At 45.4% G+C, this 18,594-nt stretch overlaps 1 protein-coding gene across 1 annotated transcript in view; it reads left to right on the forward strand.

Annotated features, from left to right (window-relative positions):
- Positions 1-18,594, forward strand: part of GRID2IP (Grid2 interacting protein) — a 98,383-nt gene that overhangs the window by 47,612 nt on the left and 32,177 nt on the right. The window contains exons 4-7 of the mRNA XM_054043166.1: positions 10,289-10,543; positions 14,716-14,801; positions 15,129-15,198; positions 17,149-17,243. Of these exons, the coding sequence (XP_053899141.1) occupies positions 10,289-10,543; positions 14,716-14,801; positions 15,129-15,198; positions 17,149-17,243 (506 nt within the window). The remainder of the gene's footprint in view (positions 1-10,288; positions 10,544-14,715; positions 14,802-15,128; positions 15,199-17,148; positions 17,244-18,594) is intronic.

Consider the following 18,594-nt stretch of genomic DNA (forward strand, 5'->3'; position numbering starts at 1 on the left):
TAACTTAGGCTCTTGCTGTATTTGTAACACAGGCAAGGATGTTTGCGTGATAAGAATAAGTGATTTTTTATTTTTTTTTAACCTGGCAGTGTATGTTTAAGGCTGAAGTGTTTTTTCCAGGCTGGTAGCCCTATTGAAGGAATTTATATAGTACAACTCAGATGTAATCCAAATATAGTTCAGTGCTTTAATCCATCCTGAGACGTGTTTCTCGGCACAACTGACAAGCTCAGGGTCAAGTTGTTGCGGCGATAAATCAAACATTTTTCATCTTTTATTCCCTTGATAGCTACCTGAAGATAATTGCTTAGACTAGCAGCTCGGCGCCCTCTTTATTAAAAAAAAGAGATACTTTGCTGTATAGAAAGACAACATTATTAAAATCAAGGGATTTTTTTTATATAGCTCTAAAGATTGGACTTCCCAACATTGCAGAAATGACGTGGAGGGCTGCTTTACATAATGCAGCTTTTATATCTTGGGGCTGCAGTTGGACTTTCTAAAATTATGTTATCTTTACTGAATAAATAATGTACACTGTATCTTAAATTTACATGGCTCTTTACAACCCTGGATTAAGGCACTGAAGAGTGTGCAGTCTAACAGCTAAATCACCTCCTTTTTCTGAGCTAAATCATCTCAAGGGGCCTCCACTGCCTAGCACCCTGGGTTGTCATCTACCCTTGTGCAAAATGACTGTAAAAATGCACTGTGCGTTGTTTTTGCACGTGTAAATGACAGCACGAGGTGAAAGGTCGTGGAGAATCAACCCATTGACTCTAGAAGCCGAGTTGGGCCTGTGTTTGACACAAATGAGAATACTGCCATGAGCAAGGCAAACAGGATTTCCCCTAAATTAGATGAGACAAACGTAGGACAGTGGCCAGCAGTCAGATATGGAAGGGTGTGGGGACTATTAATCATGAGAAGAACAGTGGGAAGATTCTTGGAGTAATTGGGTTTGAGGAGAGAGAGGATGCCTGGCAGAGGAAGACGTGAAGACTGTTCCAGTTTTGGGGACAGCATGGTGGAGAGAGGGCAGGAAGCTGAGAATGAGAGGAGATAAAGGACTCGATCCTGCAAGATGTAGAACACCTCCGTCCTGCTAGGGGATGAGGTGGTGGCAGCTCCTGGGATGTAGCCAAAGAGAGCAAGCAGGTAGAAAGACTGAGAAGAGGAGGGAAGGGGATAATGCTGAAGCCCTCGTTCCTGCACTCGGCTCAGGATCACATTGGTCTCAAGTGGGCTGTTTTCAAAATGTAACAGTGATGAAATTGCATTGAGGCATGAGTGTGAATGGACAGAAACACAGATAGGCTCCTGCTGTGTGCTTGAAACACCACAAGAATGGCAGAGGCTTCTTTGGCACCATTTCTCATTCTGAAATAGAGCTGGTGTCCTTCAGCGCTATTTTGAATCAGGAGCGTAAGGGGAGGAAATGTTGTCGTGGCTGAGAGGGAGAGAAGAATATAAGCTGGAAGGGGTATAAATTGGTGATAGATCCTATATCAATGCAGCACCAGCCACTGAAGAATCAGGGTTGGGAATAAAGCCGTCTGCTGGAACAGATTTGAACCCATAGCCTTCCAGGCAAGAGGCTCTGAACTGAGCCACAGGAGGAAAAGCTCACAGAAGGATAGGTCTGAAAACAGCTAAGCAATCCAGAGTCACTGGTTGCTGTGTTCCTTTAAGGCTTTTCACCCATTATAATGGCATGTAATTTAAACAGAAGCACTTTAGAAGTCAACTAATTAGCACTATCAGAGGCATCCCTCCGGAGTTCAGGAAAGATTGGTTTCCTCCTTTCTTTGCAGTAATGCTACAAGATAGTTTCCAGCTGGAACTACAGAGACCGTGTCTGCAGTTTTAGAGAAGGCAGGAGGCTTCCTTGCTGTGGTATGGGGAGGCAGGGGACAGTCAAAAACATCCCTCGAGCCACTGGGCAAAATAAAAAGCAAAGTAGACCTTAAAAGCAGAATTGATGAACAAGGAAGACCTTATTATGTGGTAAACCCCCAACTCTGGGACAGAGAGTGCAAGAAGCTAGACAAGAGGAAAGCGTGAAAGGGGAGACAGGAGAGGCTTATCCCAGGTACAGTTCATGGGCAAATGGTCCATCTGGATCCATGTCCCTCAGCACTGAGGGAGGTGTAAAATGACAGCAGGTGCACCGGCTGGTGTGTGGTTTGCATTAGTTTGGATCTGACCGTGTCCTGAGTGTGATCCTAGTCTGACTGTCATCTGCCTGAGGATCTGAAGAATCTTCCTTTTGTTCCTATCACACGCTTACCAATGGGAAAGGACCGGAATTTCTCTCGACATTTTCGGTATGTCTTACTGATCTCTCTCTCTCTCTCCATTTATAATGCATGATGTTAGATTTAATGAGGATGTTTCATAATCTTTGGCAGAGCAGACTAATGGGTCCCACCCCCACAAACAGTGTGAGGCTGATTTTACTAGTGACTTCTGTTGTTGCCGTTTTATTAAACTATATTCTTTAAACATATTCTCTTGTGTATCATGTTGTGAAGCAGGGAGGTGAGAGTCCCTCTTGATATGGCTCTGGGCTGACTGCACTGGGAATATTGTTGTACATTACCAGAAAGATACTGAGAAATTGGAGGGCGTTAAAAGAAAAAACAACAATAAAAAATTCAGGGGGCTGGAGGGATTGGGGAAAGATTCAAAGAGCTGAATGCGTCTGGTTTGGTTAAGCCAAGTACACAACAGAAGTCTGAGGCGTGTAATCGCTGAAGATGAGGAGGAAATATGTAGAATGATGCATAATATAGGCGTAATGGGATGAAACTAGGAAAGGGAAAAATTAGGCTGAATATCAGGGGAAAAACATCCTGACAGTGAGATGTATCAGGCTGTGGAACAGTCTCCCCAAGGGAAGGGATGTTTTGGGTTCTTAGAACTAGACTGGTCAGAACTCTAGGAATGAAAATACTGATGAGAACAATCCTGCACTGTTAGGAAGCTGGACTGGATAATCTCATAGGTTTTTTTTCCATCCCTAACTTCTCTGATTGAATCTTAGATCTCCAGTGGAGGTGCCATTCTTAGCTATAGAGTCAGCCCTAACTGACTTGGAGCTCTGAACAAGCTTCAGGCTTCTCTGTTTGCTATCTGTGGTCAGAACTTGTTCCCAATCTTCTATCTGAATCTTACTGGAAGTCAGGATTGTGGAATCTAAACTGCACTGAAAGTCTGCAGTTCAGAAACCATACCTGACACAGAAATCACAGCAAACTGGTTCTGGTTAACACATCATTAGTGCACAGCTGTTTCTGGAAACCTTCACTTTAAAAAAAAAAAAAAAGGGTATCTTTTGCAAGGTGCTTTACTGGGTATAGGAAATAGTGGGAAGGAAGGAAATACCTTGTCTCTGAAATATAAGTTGGAACAATGGGATTTTCCTATATTAAGACAGACAAATCACTACAGCCTGTTTTGTGAGTTTTTAAAAGCGTGATCATAATACATATACTGCAAATCCTTTGCTCGTATTAATTAAACAAAGAGAAACAAGTGGTCCTTAGATACTATGGTGACAGGGGTCTTATAAAGATCCAGGTTAGATAAAAACGGTGATTACTTTTAGAATAACACAGCCTTGTTACATGTGCGTTTGGCTCTGAAGCTGGGAACATGCATCCCGCAAATACACAGTACACATCTATAGCAGAGTGAGCTTTGTAAGAGGAGTCTGGGCGGACACAACCCTCTAAAGCCTTGTTTATCCTGAGAAATTAACGGAGTTGGAACATGTTAACTAACATTTTTTAAATAGCATGATCTGCGGGGAGCTGGGACCATGCTATCCCTTTGCTGTGCTTTCCAATAAACTTCACAGATGTACGCTGCTCTGATGAAGTTGCAGGGTGTTTGTGGTCTAATATAGAGTGTTTACTCAGCCACCCCAAATGTGAGTCTTGAGGCAGTTACTCATTGTAATTTACGATCCAGTCACTGGCTTTTTGCTAAGCTAGTGCATTATTGCTAACAAGGAGATTTAGTGCTCAGATGCGTCTTTAATTCAGTGGCCTAGCAACATGGATGCAAAAAGGAGAGCTGCATGGTATAACATATTGTAGCAGGTGCACAAGTGAGTATGTCTGTGCCAGCTGCACAGCCCTCACTCCCCATTGGGGGTGTTCCCAGACCAAAGAATCAGGGGAGCAATACCGGGCTTGGGCTGCGATCCAAAATACTCTAAAGGCTCATATTTAAACATTAATCAGCTGGTATCTGATCTGTTCAGCGCTCAGACAGATTCGATAACACCTGCTCCCTTTGGAGAATTACTAAGGGTTCAGATCACATCACTTTCAGAAACACCATTGCATTTTCCTAGATATAAGGTGTGCAGAAAACAGTGTCTTCAACGCCACTGAATATTGGGGCTAAAGGGAGTCCTTCCACATTTTGCGCACACAGTGGATTTTGGTATAGCTGGGGCACAGTCAGCCCCATGGCCAAATAATCCGACCTCAGTATTCAGTAGGCTTAGGAACTCCTTTTGCATTTGGATCCAGTATTCACTTTGTGCCCTGCACCATCGTGTAGTGTTACCGATCATTGCTAAACAGTTACATCCCCCCAGATGCATTCTAGTGGTGAGTGATATGGTTCTTGTGTAGACTGTATAGTTATGAATGAAAGGCAGCGTGTGAGTAATTATCATTTAATGGTTTGTAAAGTGCTCTGAAGATGAAAAACACTTCATATGGTTTTAGTGAGATTATTATACCAGTCTTTTACCCTCATTCTTGCTAACAACTCCTAATTCTTTAACACTGAATAAGTTAATAGTGCAACACTTAAAATATCCTGTAATCATGTTTATAATACTAGCTGTAGTTTCTCTCTGTTGTGGTTTTCATTTAAAGAGTGTGGGCCAGCTCTCATCTGGTGTGAATTGGAATAGCCACACTGGCTTTGCCAGTTTACACCAGTTGAGGTTCTGGCCCTCAAATTTTAACAGCAAAAAAAAAAAAAAAAGGTATTTATTTTGCACGTAGAGAGTCCAGCGTTTACCCTCGTGGGGAAACAAAGCACAATGTAGTGGTTAGGGCACAGGACTGGGAGTTCTGTTCCTACCTCTGAGACCAGTTTGCCGTCTGCACCTCAGCTTCCTCGTCTGAGAAATGGGGATGATGTTGTCCTACTTCCCAGGAGGGTTGCACTTAGTGCCAGGTGAGCTATTTGTTGTCACCTTTTAAAAAAGGAATGTAATCCTCTCTTCTGTGAAAAGAGCAGGAGTACTTGTGGCACCTTAGAGACTAACAAATTTAGCCTCTAAGGTGCCACAAGGACTCCTGTTCTTTTTGCGGATACAGACTAACACGGCTGCTACTCTGAAACCTCTCTTCTGTGTCACTGTGGGGGGTTGTGCTGACTTCCCAGCACACAAAACAGAGCAGTCAGGCAGCCTGCAGTCAGTTGTGGTCCCTTCTTCCCAGGGCCACTTTTATAAGAGTTTAGAGAGAGTCCAAACAGAGCAAAACTGGCAATAACAAAACAAAGACAGCAACTACAACCACCACTCCCCACATGCAGACTGGTAAGCAGGGCTCCAGTAGTGCTATACAGCCTCCAAGGCAGCCCTTCCCCGCTCCCTCTAGGCTGCTGCATTAACCCTTTAGGGTCGGGGCTAGGCAGTGTCCTTGTGTCTTGTCACAGCCACTTAGTCACAAACACACTGTGATTGTTATGAATGTGTTCATTGTTTTTTTTTTTTAAAACGATCACCAAATTTAACATGGGCATATTTCAGTCTCAGGGGTGCTTGTGAGCAGTGTGTTGCTACTAGCACTAGTTTTGAGTTCTGCGTTTCACTATGAGGGAGTTAAAGCCGTCATTGTACTTGGTAGACGTGGGATTTAAAACCCTCCCTCCTCCCACTGCCCTGAATTCATCCATTTTTTCCAAAATCCCCTTTGATGAGTTGCCTAAATAAAGGGGGACAACGCTCCTGGGAGCTTGATGCCTTTGACGGGTGCAGCTGCAAATGCTAAACCTTCCTGCTGCAGCAGAGACACTCGTTATTTTCTACGCACAGGCAGGGATCGTTTTTCTTTTAAATATTTTAAAATTAATGTTAATGCTGGCAGAAGGGGCCAGATTGCAGCTTGGGATTCCTCTGCTGCTCCACAGAACGGGCCCGGCCCAGGTAACAGCAGTGCTGTTCCTCACCAATGGGGGTGAAATTTGACCTGGAGGAACCACTCTACGATTAGAGTCCTCATGGCCCAATCAGTCCCAGGGCTCTAGATTACCATCTAAAGCTATTTGTAATGGGAGTTGAAGTGAATGGATGGCTGCATCCTCAGAACTGGCCTGACTCCCACAAACTCATTTCACAGAAGGCACCAAACAGCAATCAGATGGCAATGACTTTTGGTCACCACTGCCCTGGGCTGATTACTTGATTCTACATCCCACCTTTAGTTCCCCTGAACTATCCATTCACTGTAGGGTTACCATACGTCCGGATTTTCCCGGACATGTCCGGCTTTTTGGGCTCCAAATCCCCGTCCGGGGGGAAATCCCAAAAAGCCGGACATGTCCGGGAAAATCGGACATGCGGTCGGTGGCTCGGGTGCCGGGCCGGGGACTCGGGGGCTCAGCCGGCGGTGCTCGGGGGGGCCCGGGGCCGGGCCGGGGGGCTCGGCCGGCGGCTCGGGTGCCGGGTGCCGGGCCGGGTGCTGGGCCGGGGGCTCGGCCGGCGGCTCGGGTGCCGGGTGCCGGGGGCTCGGCCGGCGGTGCTCGGGGGGGCCGAGGGCCGGGCCGGGGACTCGGGTGCCGGGCCGGGCCGGGGGCTCGGCCGGCGGTGCTCGGGGGGGCCCGGGGCCGGGCCGGGGGCTCGGGGGGCCTGGCCGGCAGTGCCGGGCCGGGGGCTCGGCCGGCGGTGCTCGGGGGGGCCCGGGGCCGGGCCGGGGGGCTCGGCCGGCGGCTCGGGTGCCAGGTGCTGGGCCGGGGGCTCGGCCGGCGGTGCTCGGGGGGGCCCGGTGCCGGGCCCGGCCGGGGACTCGGGTGCCGGGCTCGGCCGGCGGTGCCGGGCCGGGGGCTCGGGGGACGGGCTGGGGACCTGCGGTGCCGGGGGTGGGCCGCGCCTCCTCCCCCCCCCCACACACACCCCCTTACCTGCTTCAGGCTTCCCGCGACTCAAATGTTCGCGGGAAGCAGGGGAGGGGGCGGAGACTTTGGGGAGGGGGCGGGGTTGGGGCAGGGGCGGGGCTGGGGCCCCTTTAAAGTGTCCTCCTTTCGGAGGCACTAAATATGGTAACCCTACATTCAGTCCCTCTCTTGATGTTCAGTCATTATTCTATCACCTTCTTCTCTGCTTGATTTGTGTTCACCAATAGATGGCTGTCAGACAGTGAGGCAGATTCAACGCCTGGATAAGAGGCCACAACTCCACTGAAGTAATGGAGCTGGGTCTTGAGAAACCAACACTGAGTTTGGCCCAATAATTCTGCTTATAATTCAGCAAAAACTTGATGTATATCATTTGTGATCTTTAATCTAGATTATTTGGAAGCTGTAAACCTTGGGTCCCTAGTTCGCCGTAGATATTAGATTTTTTTTTTATGCACTGAGTTCATTTTGATTACCAGACGACAACAAGGCAGCAAAGTAATAATGAACTATTGACCCTAGCCAGAATGTATTGGGTAGTGAACAACTATAATTGTGGAAGAATAAGACTGACAATAAGACTCCCTATGGAGGTATATTGAGTTATAAGGATGGTTACTATTGAAACACTAAAGGATTCCAGTTTCCCAAGAAGCCCTTAACTAGTGCAAACCAAATGGGTGGGAGTGGGGTGAACTGGAATGTCATTAAGTCACTATTCCAGTCAGTAAGTGGAAATGAAAATTTGCTCCACATACTGAAACAAAGCAGTGACATTTCCCTGAGTCCCAGGAGCTGAAGCCTGAAGCTTTATCCAGGAAAGTGAGGCCTCTGGCTATCTGATGTGCATGCCTTCAATGGTACGACCCCATGGGCTCCGGCACAACGCAGTATAAATGGGCAAGCCCAGTGGGGCTGCCTGCATGTAACTGAAGTAAGAACTTGGCCCAAAATGAATAATAAAGAGCCAATTATTGGCAAAAAAAAGCTCAGAAACTGAATGGAGACCAGTCTTCTATGTGAACTAGTCTATACTGGAAAGCTAAGGCTCCGGGGGAGTCAGCCAGGCAGTCATTGTTAACGGTGGGAGCCTGCTCCTCCTCCTTGTACACTTCGGAGAGTTTACTGATCTCCTAGTGGGAACATGCTAATCAGTTCCATGGGAGTCATAGATTCACCTTGAATAAACTGTGAGAGAAGGGATGACACAAGAGACGTGCAGAGGCAGAAGAAAGTTTAAGGCTTTAGAGTTTTTGTAACTCATTTTCTCATATACTCAAAACATGAATGAATCTATTTTTTCCGAGGAGAATTCTGTGTTTGCTGGTAGATCCTGGTATTTTCCAGCTTGCCAGACAAATGAAGATGGAAAGCATATATAATATTTATCAGACCGAGATATGTTCTTTGAGGGGTTCAGAGTTGGCACTAAACCTAATGTAACAAAGAGAAGAAGGTTGGCCTCTCTGTGCACAAATCTTTTAGCCGAAGCCTATCTGAGGAAATTGATTTCAGCCAAAATGACCCCAGCAGTAGAGCTCTCTGTACTGTGTGCTGCACTCTGCTTATCAGATCCTGGGCTGAGGTTGCATGAGGTGAAAGTCAGAGCAGAGTTTAGATCTGGGTCTATGCCAATGACTGATGTTGACTGTGAAGCCACAGTTCCTTATGGAAAGACAAAGGGAAGACTAGAAAGGGAAAACTCAAGTCAGGATACAGGGTGGAGCCATGAGGTCCAGATCCCCTACTCAGAGCAGTGAGCAGCAGATGGTATGGTGCTCAGCTGATTGGTGCTGGCAAAGGGCAGAAGCAGGAAGAGATACACGCTTATTCCACGGTCCTCCCTTAGGATTCAGTATGCTGGAGAGAGAGAAATTGTTAAAGAAAATCACTTTGCATGTTCTATATATCAAATGCTGCTGCTAATGTGATAGACAAGGTATGAGTTTAAAGGTTGCCTGGTTAGCGTCTCTCTCCTTTCTGCCTTTCAGTTCTTGATAATCTCTTTCTTCCTATTTAATATTATTATACTGGCATCCTTCACCCTAATATCAGAGCATCTGCCAAGAGTAAGAAAGACGACAATATCTCCTGCCCCCATAGCCAAGAGGTAAGCCCAAATACAGAAGAGTAGGAGTGTTGGTGTGTGTTAAGATACTATTGCAGGAAAGTTGGGTGAGGGGAGATAGATATCAAAATTCTGGGCGGCAGATTGTCCCAATAAAAAAACAGTAAATGTCTGGAGGTGGTAGCTTGGCATCCTTGTGCATAGACGTTAGTATGGGGGCGTTTGTACACCTGAATATCAGTAATCTGGAGAATGCCTGAAGGAAGGCAGATGATTTCATCCTGCTTTTGCTGTTAGAACGTAGTACCTATGAAATACCATCTGGCTGATCAACTTTAAAAATCCTTTTTGCTACCACACATGCTGTAGAGCACGATACTTCATATACACGGCAAATACCATAGCGGTTTCCAGATACTGAAGGGGAAAAAAAAAATCAATGACGTTTTGAACTACCAGAACCACAGATACAGAACCTGTTGGGCTGCAACAGAACAGATATTGCAGGGACAAGACTCTTCCCCCCCCTCATTCCCGGCTGTTTGGGAAGTTACCTGGAGTGGGGCAAGTATTTAACTTGGGATTTGAGTTGAACCTTGTCATTACCAGAAGAGAGGGACTGGCAGCTGAAGGAGATTCAGAGACTGGGCGTATGGTGGGGGGTAACAGAGTTGTTTAAATCCATCTCTGCTGGAAGAAATCCCTCTTGTTTTCACGGCCGTTGCTCCCAAATTACAGCCGTTCTATAGAGGGTGGCATTAGAGCCTTTTCAGGATTGACTGGAGCTGTAAGGAGTTGTGGGGAGGACTTTGCAAGAGAATCCTACAAAAATATCCAGCAGGTGATGTAGCTAAAGATGTGATGATCATGCCCACTGGGTGTGGTCCTGTATTCTTGCATGAGTTGCTGTTTGGAAAGCTGATGGATTTATGGTGCAGTGGGGTTTAGTGCTACTGGAGGCCACTTTGAACTTTTCCGCAGGTGCCGCTGAACCCAGAGCCCTGCCACCACAACTGGGATGCTGCTGGCTTTGCTCCTCTTCTGATTTGCCTCCTCTGTCATGTTTGCCAGGATCTTCATCCCCAAGAAACACCGGCAGCGCTTTGATGAGGTGGTGTCCCAGAGCCTGATCAGCAAACTCTGCCGGTCAAAGAGCGAGCAGCACACCAACCGGCTGAGGCGCAGCCGCAGCGAAGACCACCAGGAGCGGCTGCTAGTGTCGACCAGGGCAAGCTCAGTGCCTCGGAGCCACGAGGAAGCCAGCAAGGGTTTGCGGAAGACAACTTCTCTGATCACCAGCAGTGTGGGATCAGGGGCTGCCCGCAGGTAACATACTTCCTTTAATCTTCAAATGCAAAGCTGGTTGGTCTTTAGTATAACAAAGCTTGGTTATTGTAAAGGAGCAGGTACACAGTAACGGGGAGAGACATGGGAAAAAGGGAAGAGAGAAAAAACAGGACTTTGGTGGCTCATAGCAAGTAAATTTAGTATAGAAATGAGACTGAATTGTGACCTTTTTGCAACCATCTCCACTTTGAACTCTGGGAAAGTTTGGGCTCCACGTCACAGCTCAGGCCCATTTCCTGGTAGATCCTCTCATCTCAGTTGGTTTTCTAAAGTTGTTTCAATGAATCCCTTCTGGTAAAGAGGGCGTGCTCTGCTAGGGGTTGTGGAATTCCTTCCTGCACAGCCCAGGTCTGATGCGATGCAGGTCCCCATCTAGGCTGCATGCACAGTGTTCAGTTTCTCAGAGCATATGCTGGATTGTATGATTGCTGGGAACTCCTCAGCACCATCTATGGGAGGCCACTAGAAGCTGTAGCAGAAACTGGGGGAAGGAATGAACGGTGTGAAACACCCATTTCCATAGTCCCATGTGGCTAGACCTCAGCATGCTTGGAGGCCTCAAGGAGCCTGTTTGAACCATTCCACAGTGACTAGTAGGACATGTGTTTCCTTTCCTTCCCCTCTGACCTCGTTCCATACTTCACAAAAGAATGTGCTGGCTTCTTTTTTCATTGTCATCACAGCTGGTGAATCCTCCTACGGGACTGACTGTAAAGCCATCATGAGACGCTTAAATTGCTTACACACCTACCAGCAGCTTACTGATGGGCACAAGCACAGAACAAATCCCTCTGCAGACAGGATTCCCCACGAGCTGGGACCAGGCCATTCCCTCCCCTGATGTAGAGGAGCCTCCCACACTTCTCTCGTAGTCCTGAGTCTCCCCTCTTCAGTTCCTTTGACTCCCCTCCTTAACTACATCACAGTGACTGGACCCCCCCCTTCCCCAGTTGAGCAGGGCTGGATGTGGCTCTCTCCAGAGCTTATGAACGCTATGCCTGAAGTGTCCAGAAGTGTCTACAGATTGACACAAACTACTGTGTCTCTGGGTCCCAGCAAGTCACCACCATGGCACTCCTAATTCCTGCCAGGCCAGAGCGAGGAATTGAGTTCAAATCTCAGGCTTGTGCTAACTGTAATTAGATGTGCCATAGTAACACCAGAGTGCTGGGCCAGTTCAGCCCATTCAGCGTTTTCAATAAAAAACTGTCTCATTTTAACACAAAAGCATGAAAAGCCCCGTGCTGCCCTGTCGGTGGGAGCCACGGGATTAGGATTGCCTAATTACAAAGAGAATGTTGCAGGCAGGTGGAATGAGGGTGATGCCTTGGTACCTCCCAAGGGGGGTTATAATACAAATTATCTCTTGCTAATGCACCCTTGTTGCATTTCACAGAATTAGCAAACTAAATTCTGTCCCGATTTATACCAGGTACACCTTCATGGAAGTCAGGGCAGAGTTTGGTGCACAGAAAACAGAAATGGAACTAATCAAAACTCCATGCAGTCCATCTCCCTGCCAGCACAGGATCAGTCCTTATAACAAGCTTTCTAGAGCTGTATCCAGTCCAGTTTTAAGTGGTCCAAGTGAGGGGGCTTCCATCACTTCCCTGAGACAATTCCACAGTCTAATAAACCTCCTGAGGGGAAGATTTTTTCTAATGCTCACCCCAAATTTTCCTTGCTCAATTAGTCTTAGTATTATCTCAAGTAATTCTTCTCCCCTATTGTTTGCATCCTCAGGTGACCATGTCTGTGTGTCTTCACGTTAAGAATATAGTATTTCTACTAAACTGCACCATTATACATTTGTTAATTAATTGCTGAGAAAGGAAATTTCCAAAGGAGAGCAGGAGTGGGTTTTCTGACTCTCCTTCCAAGGCCTGAGCAGCTCTTGTTGCTGCTGGCATCCCTTCCTCTCTCCTCAGTAGCCCATCTGCTCTGTGCCAAAAGCTCTCATGTTAATGCACACTAAGCTTTAGCTTCCAGAAAGTTTCAGTTGGTATTAAAGATCGCTTTTATGGCTCCAGAATAGATGGCTTAATCATGTGTCCCCCAGGGCCAGCACTTGCCTGTTCTGCAGCTGCAGAGAGAACATTTTCTTCATTTCAGTTTATTCAAGTAGTTCAGTTCAAGGACTAGTTCATTCAAAGTTAAACCAATTGGGTATTGAAAACGAAGAAAAGCTTGTTTTCTTCTTCCATTCTATGATTAAAAACTAGGTGAAGGAGGATGAGATTTACTAGTTCTAAAACGTTGAAGGACATGGTGACCAGAAACAATCAATTTAATGTACTAACTACAGATAATACTTCCTTTGTATAATAATTCAGTTAGTTTTACATGCAAAACATATGTTGATCAACTTTTGATTTTTTTTTAATGTAACCAGCATATTTAAAGTAGTTTTATTTAGTAAAAAAAATTAATACTGTTTATATGACTTTAAATTGCATTTGAATTTCCATCAAATAGAATTTGACACAAATTGTAAGTAAAAAATTAATACAGTAATTTGGTAAATAAGAAATGCATCATTTACCATTTTCTAACATAAAAATGTAAAAATTAATCTGAATGTGTGTTAAGCTATATAATTGTTTAAATAAATGTGTAAATATATAGTGTAACCTCCTGATTAGCAAAAAGAAGCACCAATGTTAGTGTAAAGGTTGTATTTGGTTGTAAATCAACATGTTTTAATGGTTACCAACCAATGAAAATCAGCCTTTCTTTAGGAAAATAACTAAAAGATACAAATGCAAAACATCATTAAAACTGATTATTTAAATCAAGATTTTCTGATTGCTGATTTAAAGCATGATTAAAATCAAAGATTTAAATCACTTTGATATAAATCATTCCCTGCCCATATTTCAGCAACTGATTTGCCCTTGATTTCAATGGGAGCAGAATTGGGAATGATGCTCAACATTTTCTCAAGTGGCCAATGATTTGGTGAGCCTTAATTTCTGGATGCCCCAGTTGAGGCAGTTGAATCCAAGAGCACTCAAAGAGCTGGGGCAGGGCTGTTTTTGAGCTGCTATAAAACCTGCGGTGGCAGGGGACCCCAGGGTGAGACACCCCGTGTAAGGAGTGAGTGGGCAAGCTGTGCTGTTCAGACACCTGAGAGTGCTGTGTTCCAGAACTTTCTGGAGACGCTCTGTAGCTAGCTAATTAGTTGAGGTATCCGTAGAGCACCAAGCACCTCAGGATCCTGGCATGGGCCCTCTCACTGACTACCTGAGGATGGAAGAGTGGGGACATCTGAGGTATGGCTGGGGGACTTCCTCTCTTGACTCATTATCTGCTCCATCACCAGGGTCTCCCAGCTGCTGTCACTGCTTGCTTTCAGTCTCAAATTGCCTATAATTAAAGTTTTTCCCCTAGTCACTGCCGTCTCCTTCAGCTCAGACTACAGCTCCTTTCTCTCTCCAGTGCAGGCGGAGCTGGAGAAGGAGGTGAATGATTACATGGGAGATGGGGACTGGTCAATCAGATGATCTGCAGAGGGCCCAGGACATATTTGAATTGGCCTGGCCTGGGGAGAGATGCAGAGCATCTGAGTCCAACAGCTCTTTCAAGTGCTTTGCATTGTGAGGAAACGTGTTGCCCAGGGGCATGATGGGAATTAGCAAGCCTCAGGGAGCCCAGAGTGATGTGAATTCTATTACATGCCACCACCCAAGCTGATTTAGCGCTTCAACAAACTCTAGTTCAGGTGCTTAGTCAGTGAGTCAGTGGAACTTTCTTTAAAATTTGGCAGCAAACATGTAGGGTTTAGTATTATTGTTCTGTATTTCATTGTAATGATTTTAATAGATTATAATAAGTTTAGGCTTTAACATTGATTGGCAATTTTAAATAGGTTTATGTTTAAAAAATAAACTTGCATTTAATTTAAACAAAAAACTATTATTTAAATTTAAAAAAAATCTAATTTAAATGTTAAAATTCTGAATTTTTTATTAAAAAACATCATCAATTTTTTATCCACCTTAAATAGGGGGCACCCAACTCAATGTTATTGAAATGCAGGGCGAAAAGGGTCCAAAACGTGCCGTGATGCAGGAAGGGAATATGAAACGGGAACCAAAAGCTTGTTGGGTTTTGATTTAATTCCTTGTTGGGTTTTGATTTTCCACCTGCAGAACCGTTCGAGTTTACAAAGGCAGCAAAAGCTTTGGCTTCACGTTACGTGGACATGCCCCCGTGTGGATTGAGTCCATTTTGCCTGGTAAGGAAACCGGACGTTACCAGGTGACACTGCGCTTTACACCCGGGATCTAGTCTGAATGGCGGTCAGAAACATTACTTGTTTGTATTACTTTAGCATAAACTCTCATCCCTTTGACGCTGTCAAGCTGCTTTTCCCCAGAGTATCTTTATGAATTGGGCATTTTCTAGGGAAGTCATTCTTCCAATAGACTAACTTCCCTCTAAGCAGAGATCCCCTGTAACCATCTCCACAAATCGGCATGTTTCTTTGTCAGCAGCCTTAATGCATCCCGCACTACAAGACCAGTACAACTAAATGACAGGTTTCATTTCCTCCTTTATTTAGGCAGCCCAGCTGAGAAGGCTGCTCTCAAAGCTGGGGACCGAATCTTATTTCTCAATGGGCTGGATATGAGGTGAGATGCTGGCTGTTAAAACTGTCTCTTAAAAATGGCTTAAATGATGCTGCTTAATATGCAGCAAGCTTAAAACAAATATAAGGAAGTACTTCTTCACACAATGCAGTCAACTTGTGGAACTCATTGCTGGGGGATGTTGTGAAGGCCAAAAGTATAACTGGATTAAAAAAAGATAAGTTCCTGGAGGATGAGTCCATCAATGGCTATTAGCCAAGATAGTCGTGGATGCAACCCCATGCTTAGGGTGTCCCAAAACTTCTAATTGCCAGAAGCTGGGACTGGATGACAGGGGATGGCTCATTCACTAAGTGCTCTGTTCTGTTCATTCCCTCTGAAGCATCTGGTACACAACGCTGTCGGAAGACAGGATACTGGGCTAGATAGACCATTGATCTGACCCAGTGTGGCCATTTTTATGAAAACCCAGGATAGTGTGAAATAGCCAGGCACAACTGTGTTCATGAACATGAGAGGTGTGAAAGTTTGCGAGGAAGGATATAGTAGGTATGTGCACTAAGTGGCTACTTACGTAGGATGTGAGGTGCTTTTGTGCAAGGGGTGCATGTGTATAACATATATATGCAGGCATAGATGTCTCTGCAGTGATCCTGGCCTCATGCAAATGTTTTATTTTAATATTATCATTTCTGTAAGATTGGTATTCCAGAATTTTGTCTTCCATTCCCTTCATTTATTTACAGATCATTCTGCCAATAGCCATGCATAATGCATGAAATAATATAAACAAGATAGCTCTTAAATGTAACAGTCCTGGAATCTCTGACTCGAATCAATGTCAATTCAGTTGTGTGTGTTATGTAGTGTGGAAGGGGCAAGGTACAAACCAATCCATGAATCACCCCGGAACAGGAACCTGAGCATAAAACTACACAGACCATAGTAGTTCCATCCAGCACTACTTTTCTCCACCTACTATTTGCACAAACAAGGATTAAAAAAACCAAAACAGTCCAACCCCACCAAACCTCGGCTTGCTCTGTGTCCCATTACACAATGACAGTAGGATTTATTCTAGGGCTAAATCTTACTGTACAATAAGCAGAAGTGAAGTGCTAGAACAGTCTGCATGGTAAAAGAGTGATTCATGTTTAAAGGTTAAACATCTAATGCTGCTTTGGCTGGTTCCCGAGTTCTCAATTTTCAGCTGATCCAGCAAACTTTTGGCTGAAGCAGCAGCCCCAGAAAACAGATGAGACTATTTGTAGATTACCCTCTGATCCTGCATTTTGGCAAACAGTGTCTCGGGTCTGCTTGTACTTTATCCAAAATGGCTATGCCATCAGCAGGAAAAATGTGTTTCGCCCTCACTTTGGATCTTCTCTTCACAGACAAGGCTCTGTGAAAGTGTATCATGTTAGATGGAAAGATCAGTTAAGGAGTCTGTCAGCGTGAGCTGCAGAAGTGCCTGCATCATTAGCCACAACAGACTCCTTGACTCCCTCCATATACGTGCTCTGTAATTATTCCACGCTGCAGGCATGACTGAGAACATCCCACAAATGTTCTACAATGAGATCCACTGCTGCCCGCAAGCTAGTTCTGTTCTGCATGGGATAGATCACCAGGAGCAGAATTTGCTCCTACATCTCTAATGCAGAGCTGCAGCCCCGGGAGACTACAGCTAAAGTACCATACTCTACCACGGTCAGAGCAGCATGCTGAATTTATAGTCCCAGTCGTAAAGATGAAGGCAGCTGTGATCTTCTCCATTTTATACCCAGGGGTGCAGCTGTCAAAATCCTGCCATTGTGCCTTTGTTTGGGTGTCCCTCCCAGACTTGTTATGTTCCTGTTAGATGAATCCTACTTTTCTTGTCAATCCTTTTCATCCTTAGGAGACTTCAGAGATGCCCATGTCACAAATGGTGGGTGCAGTGTAGACTCTGAAAGTGTTATTTATGTGGGTTCTCTTTGTCTGGCTCTGCAGGAATTGCTCCCATGATAAGGTGGTGTCTATGCTGCAGGGCAGTGGGGCAATGCCTACCTTGGTTGTGGAAGAAGGGATGGTCCATTTTCCAGTTGGTAAGATTGTTAAAGAGAAATGCACAACAGGTAGACAGAACGGAAAACCTGGAGTTCACTCTTGAATTTGCCATGTCAGTGCATGGTGGGGCTGCTGGTGGGGTGGAGATGACTATCGTTCAAACCACTAAACCTGGTGAAGGAATCTGCCGGGTTTCTCCTATGCTCCCCATCAAATTTCGCATGTTGGCTTGAGCCTGACACTGCTCCTGCGTTAGCCGGAGAGTCACTGGACAACGAGGAAAGGTAGTTCCTCCCCCAACAGCTGAGCATTCTTCCTCTGCAGTCAGAGTTGCTGCTGCCAGTCTTGAGGGAGCAAGCTTGGTCTCAGCCCCACACAGCTATCCAAGGGATCACCGTACTGCTGTTAGTTTTCTGGGCTGGCCCTTTAGAATGACCTGCGTTCAAAGCCTGTGTGTGTATATGACTAAATGAACACACCTGTGCATATGTTGTTGAATATGTAATTTTGTACATCTTATTTAATGTAACTCTGCTGTGTTCATGAATAATTTATCCTGTGTAACTTGTGTACTTGTTGGTAAGAATGTCAGAGTCATCGGAACATATGGGGCAAATTCTAGTGTTTCACCAGAACAACTCCATTGACTTCAGTGCAGCGGAGAGGAGAGCTTGGCCCACAATGTATAGGTGACTGAAGCGATGTCTACACTGCACTGCAATGTGGACTGTGGGCGGGGGGGGGGGGGGGGGGGGGTGTAATCACAGAGTGCATCAAAGTGCTACGCTCTAACTACCCTGTGTGGCTGCTGCTGGCGTAAACTAAAAGGCGCATTAACGTAGTCCTCTTTCAAACAGGAGTACAGTAACATGAACTAGAAACATTTTAGTTCATGCCAGCAGCATGCACTTGGGCCAGTTAGAGCACAGCACTGTGGTGTGTTCTGCACTTCACACGCCCATCATCTGTACTTTGGCACATTGTAGACAAGCCCTAAATCATTTCCTAAGCCAAGTAAGGGCAGGCTCGGTCAGTATTTTGTTGGAATGCTGCCAAGGAACTCCTAGCCCCAGGAAATACTATTGGGATTCCATGAATGGCACTGTTCCCTTTCCCTCACTACTGAATCCATTCTAGAGCCGAGTGTTAGGGGCTCGGTGCTGCTGAAGGTGCTGTCTTTTGGATGAGAAGGAAAACTGGAATCCTGGCTACATAATAACAAATAATAATAATAATAATAATAATAAAAAATAATACCTATTTCTTACATAGCACTTTGCATCAGTAGATCCCAATGCACTTTACAGTCTTTACTGGATTTATTCTCCCAGCACCCCGGTGAGGGAGGGCAGTGCTATCATCACAGATGGGGAACTGAGGCACAAAGAG

Source organism: Malaclemys terrapin, chromosome 10 (assembly GCF_027887155.1).
Source record: "Malaclemys terrapin pileata isolate rMalTer1 chromosome 10, rMalTer1.hap1, whole genome shotgun sequence".
NCBI classification, from domain to species: Eukaryota; Metazoa; Chordata; order Testudines; family Emydidae; genus Malaclemys; species Malaclemys terrapin.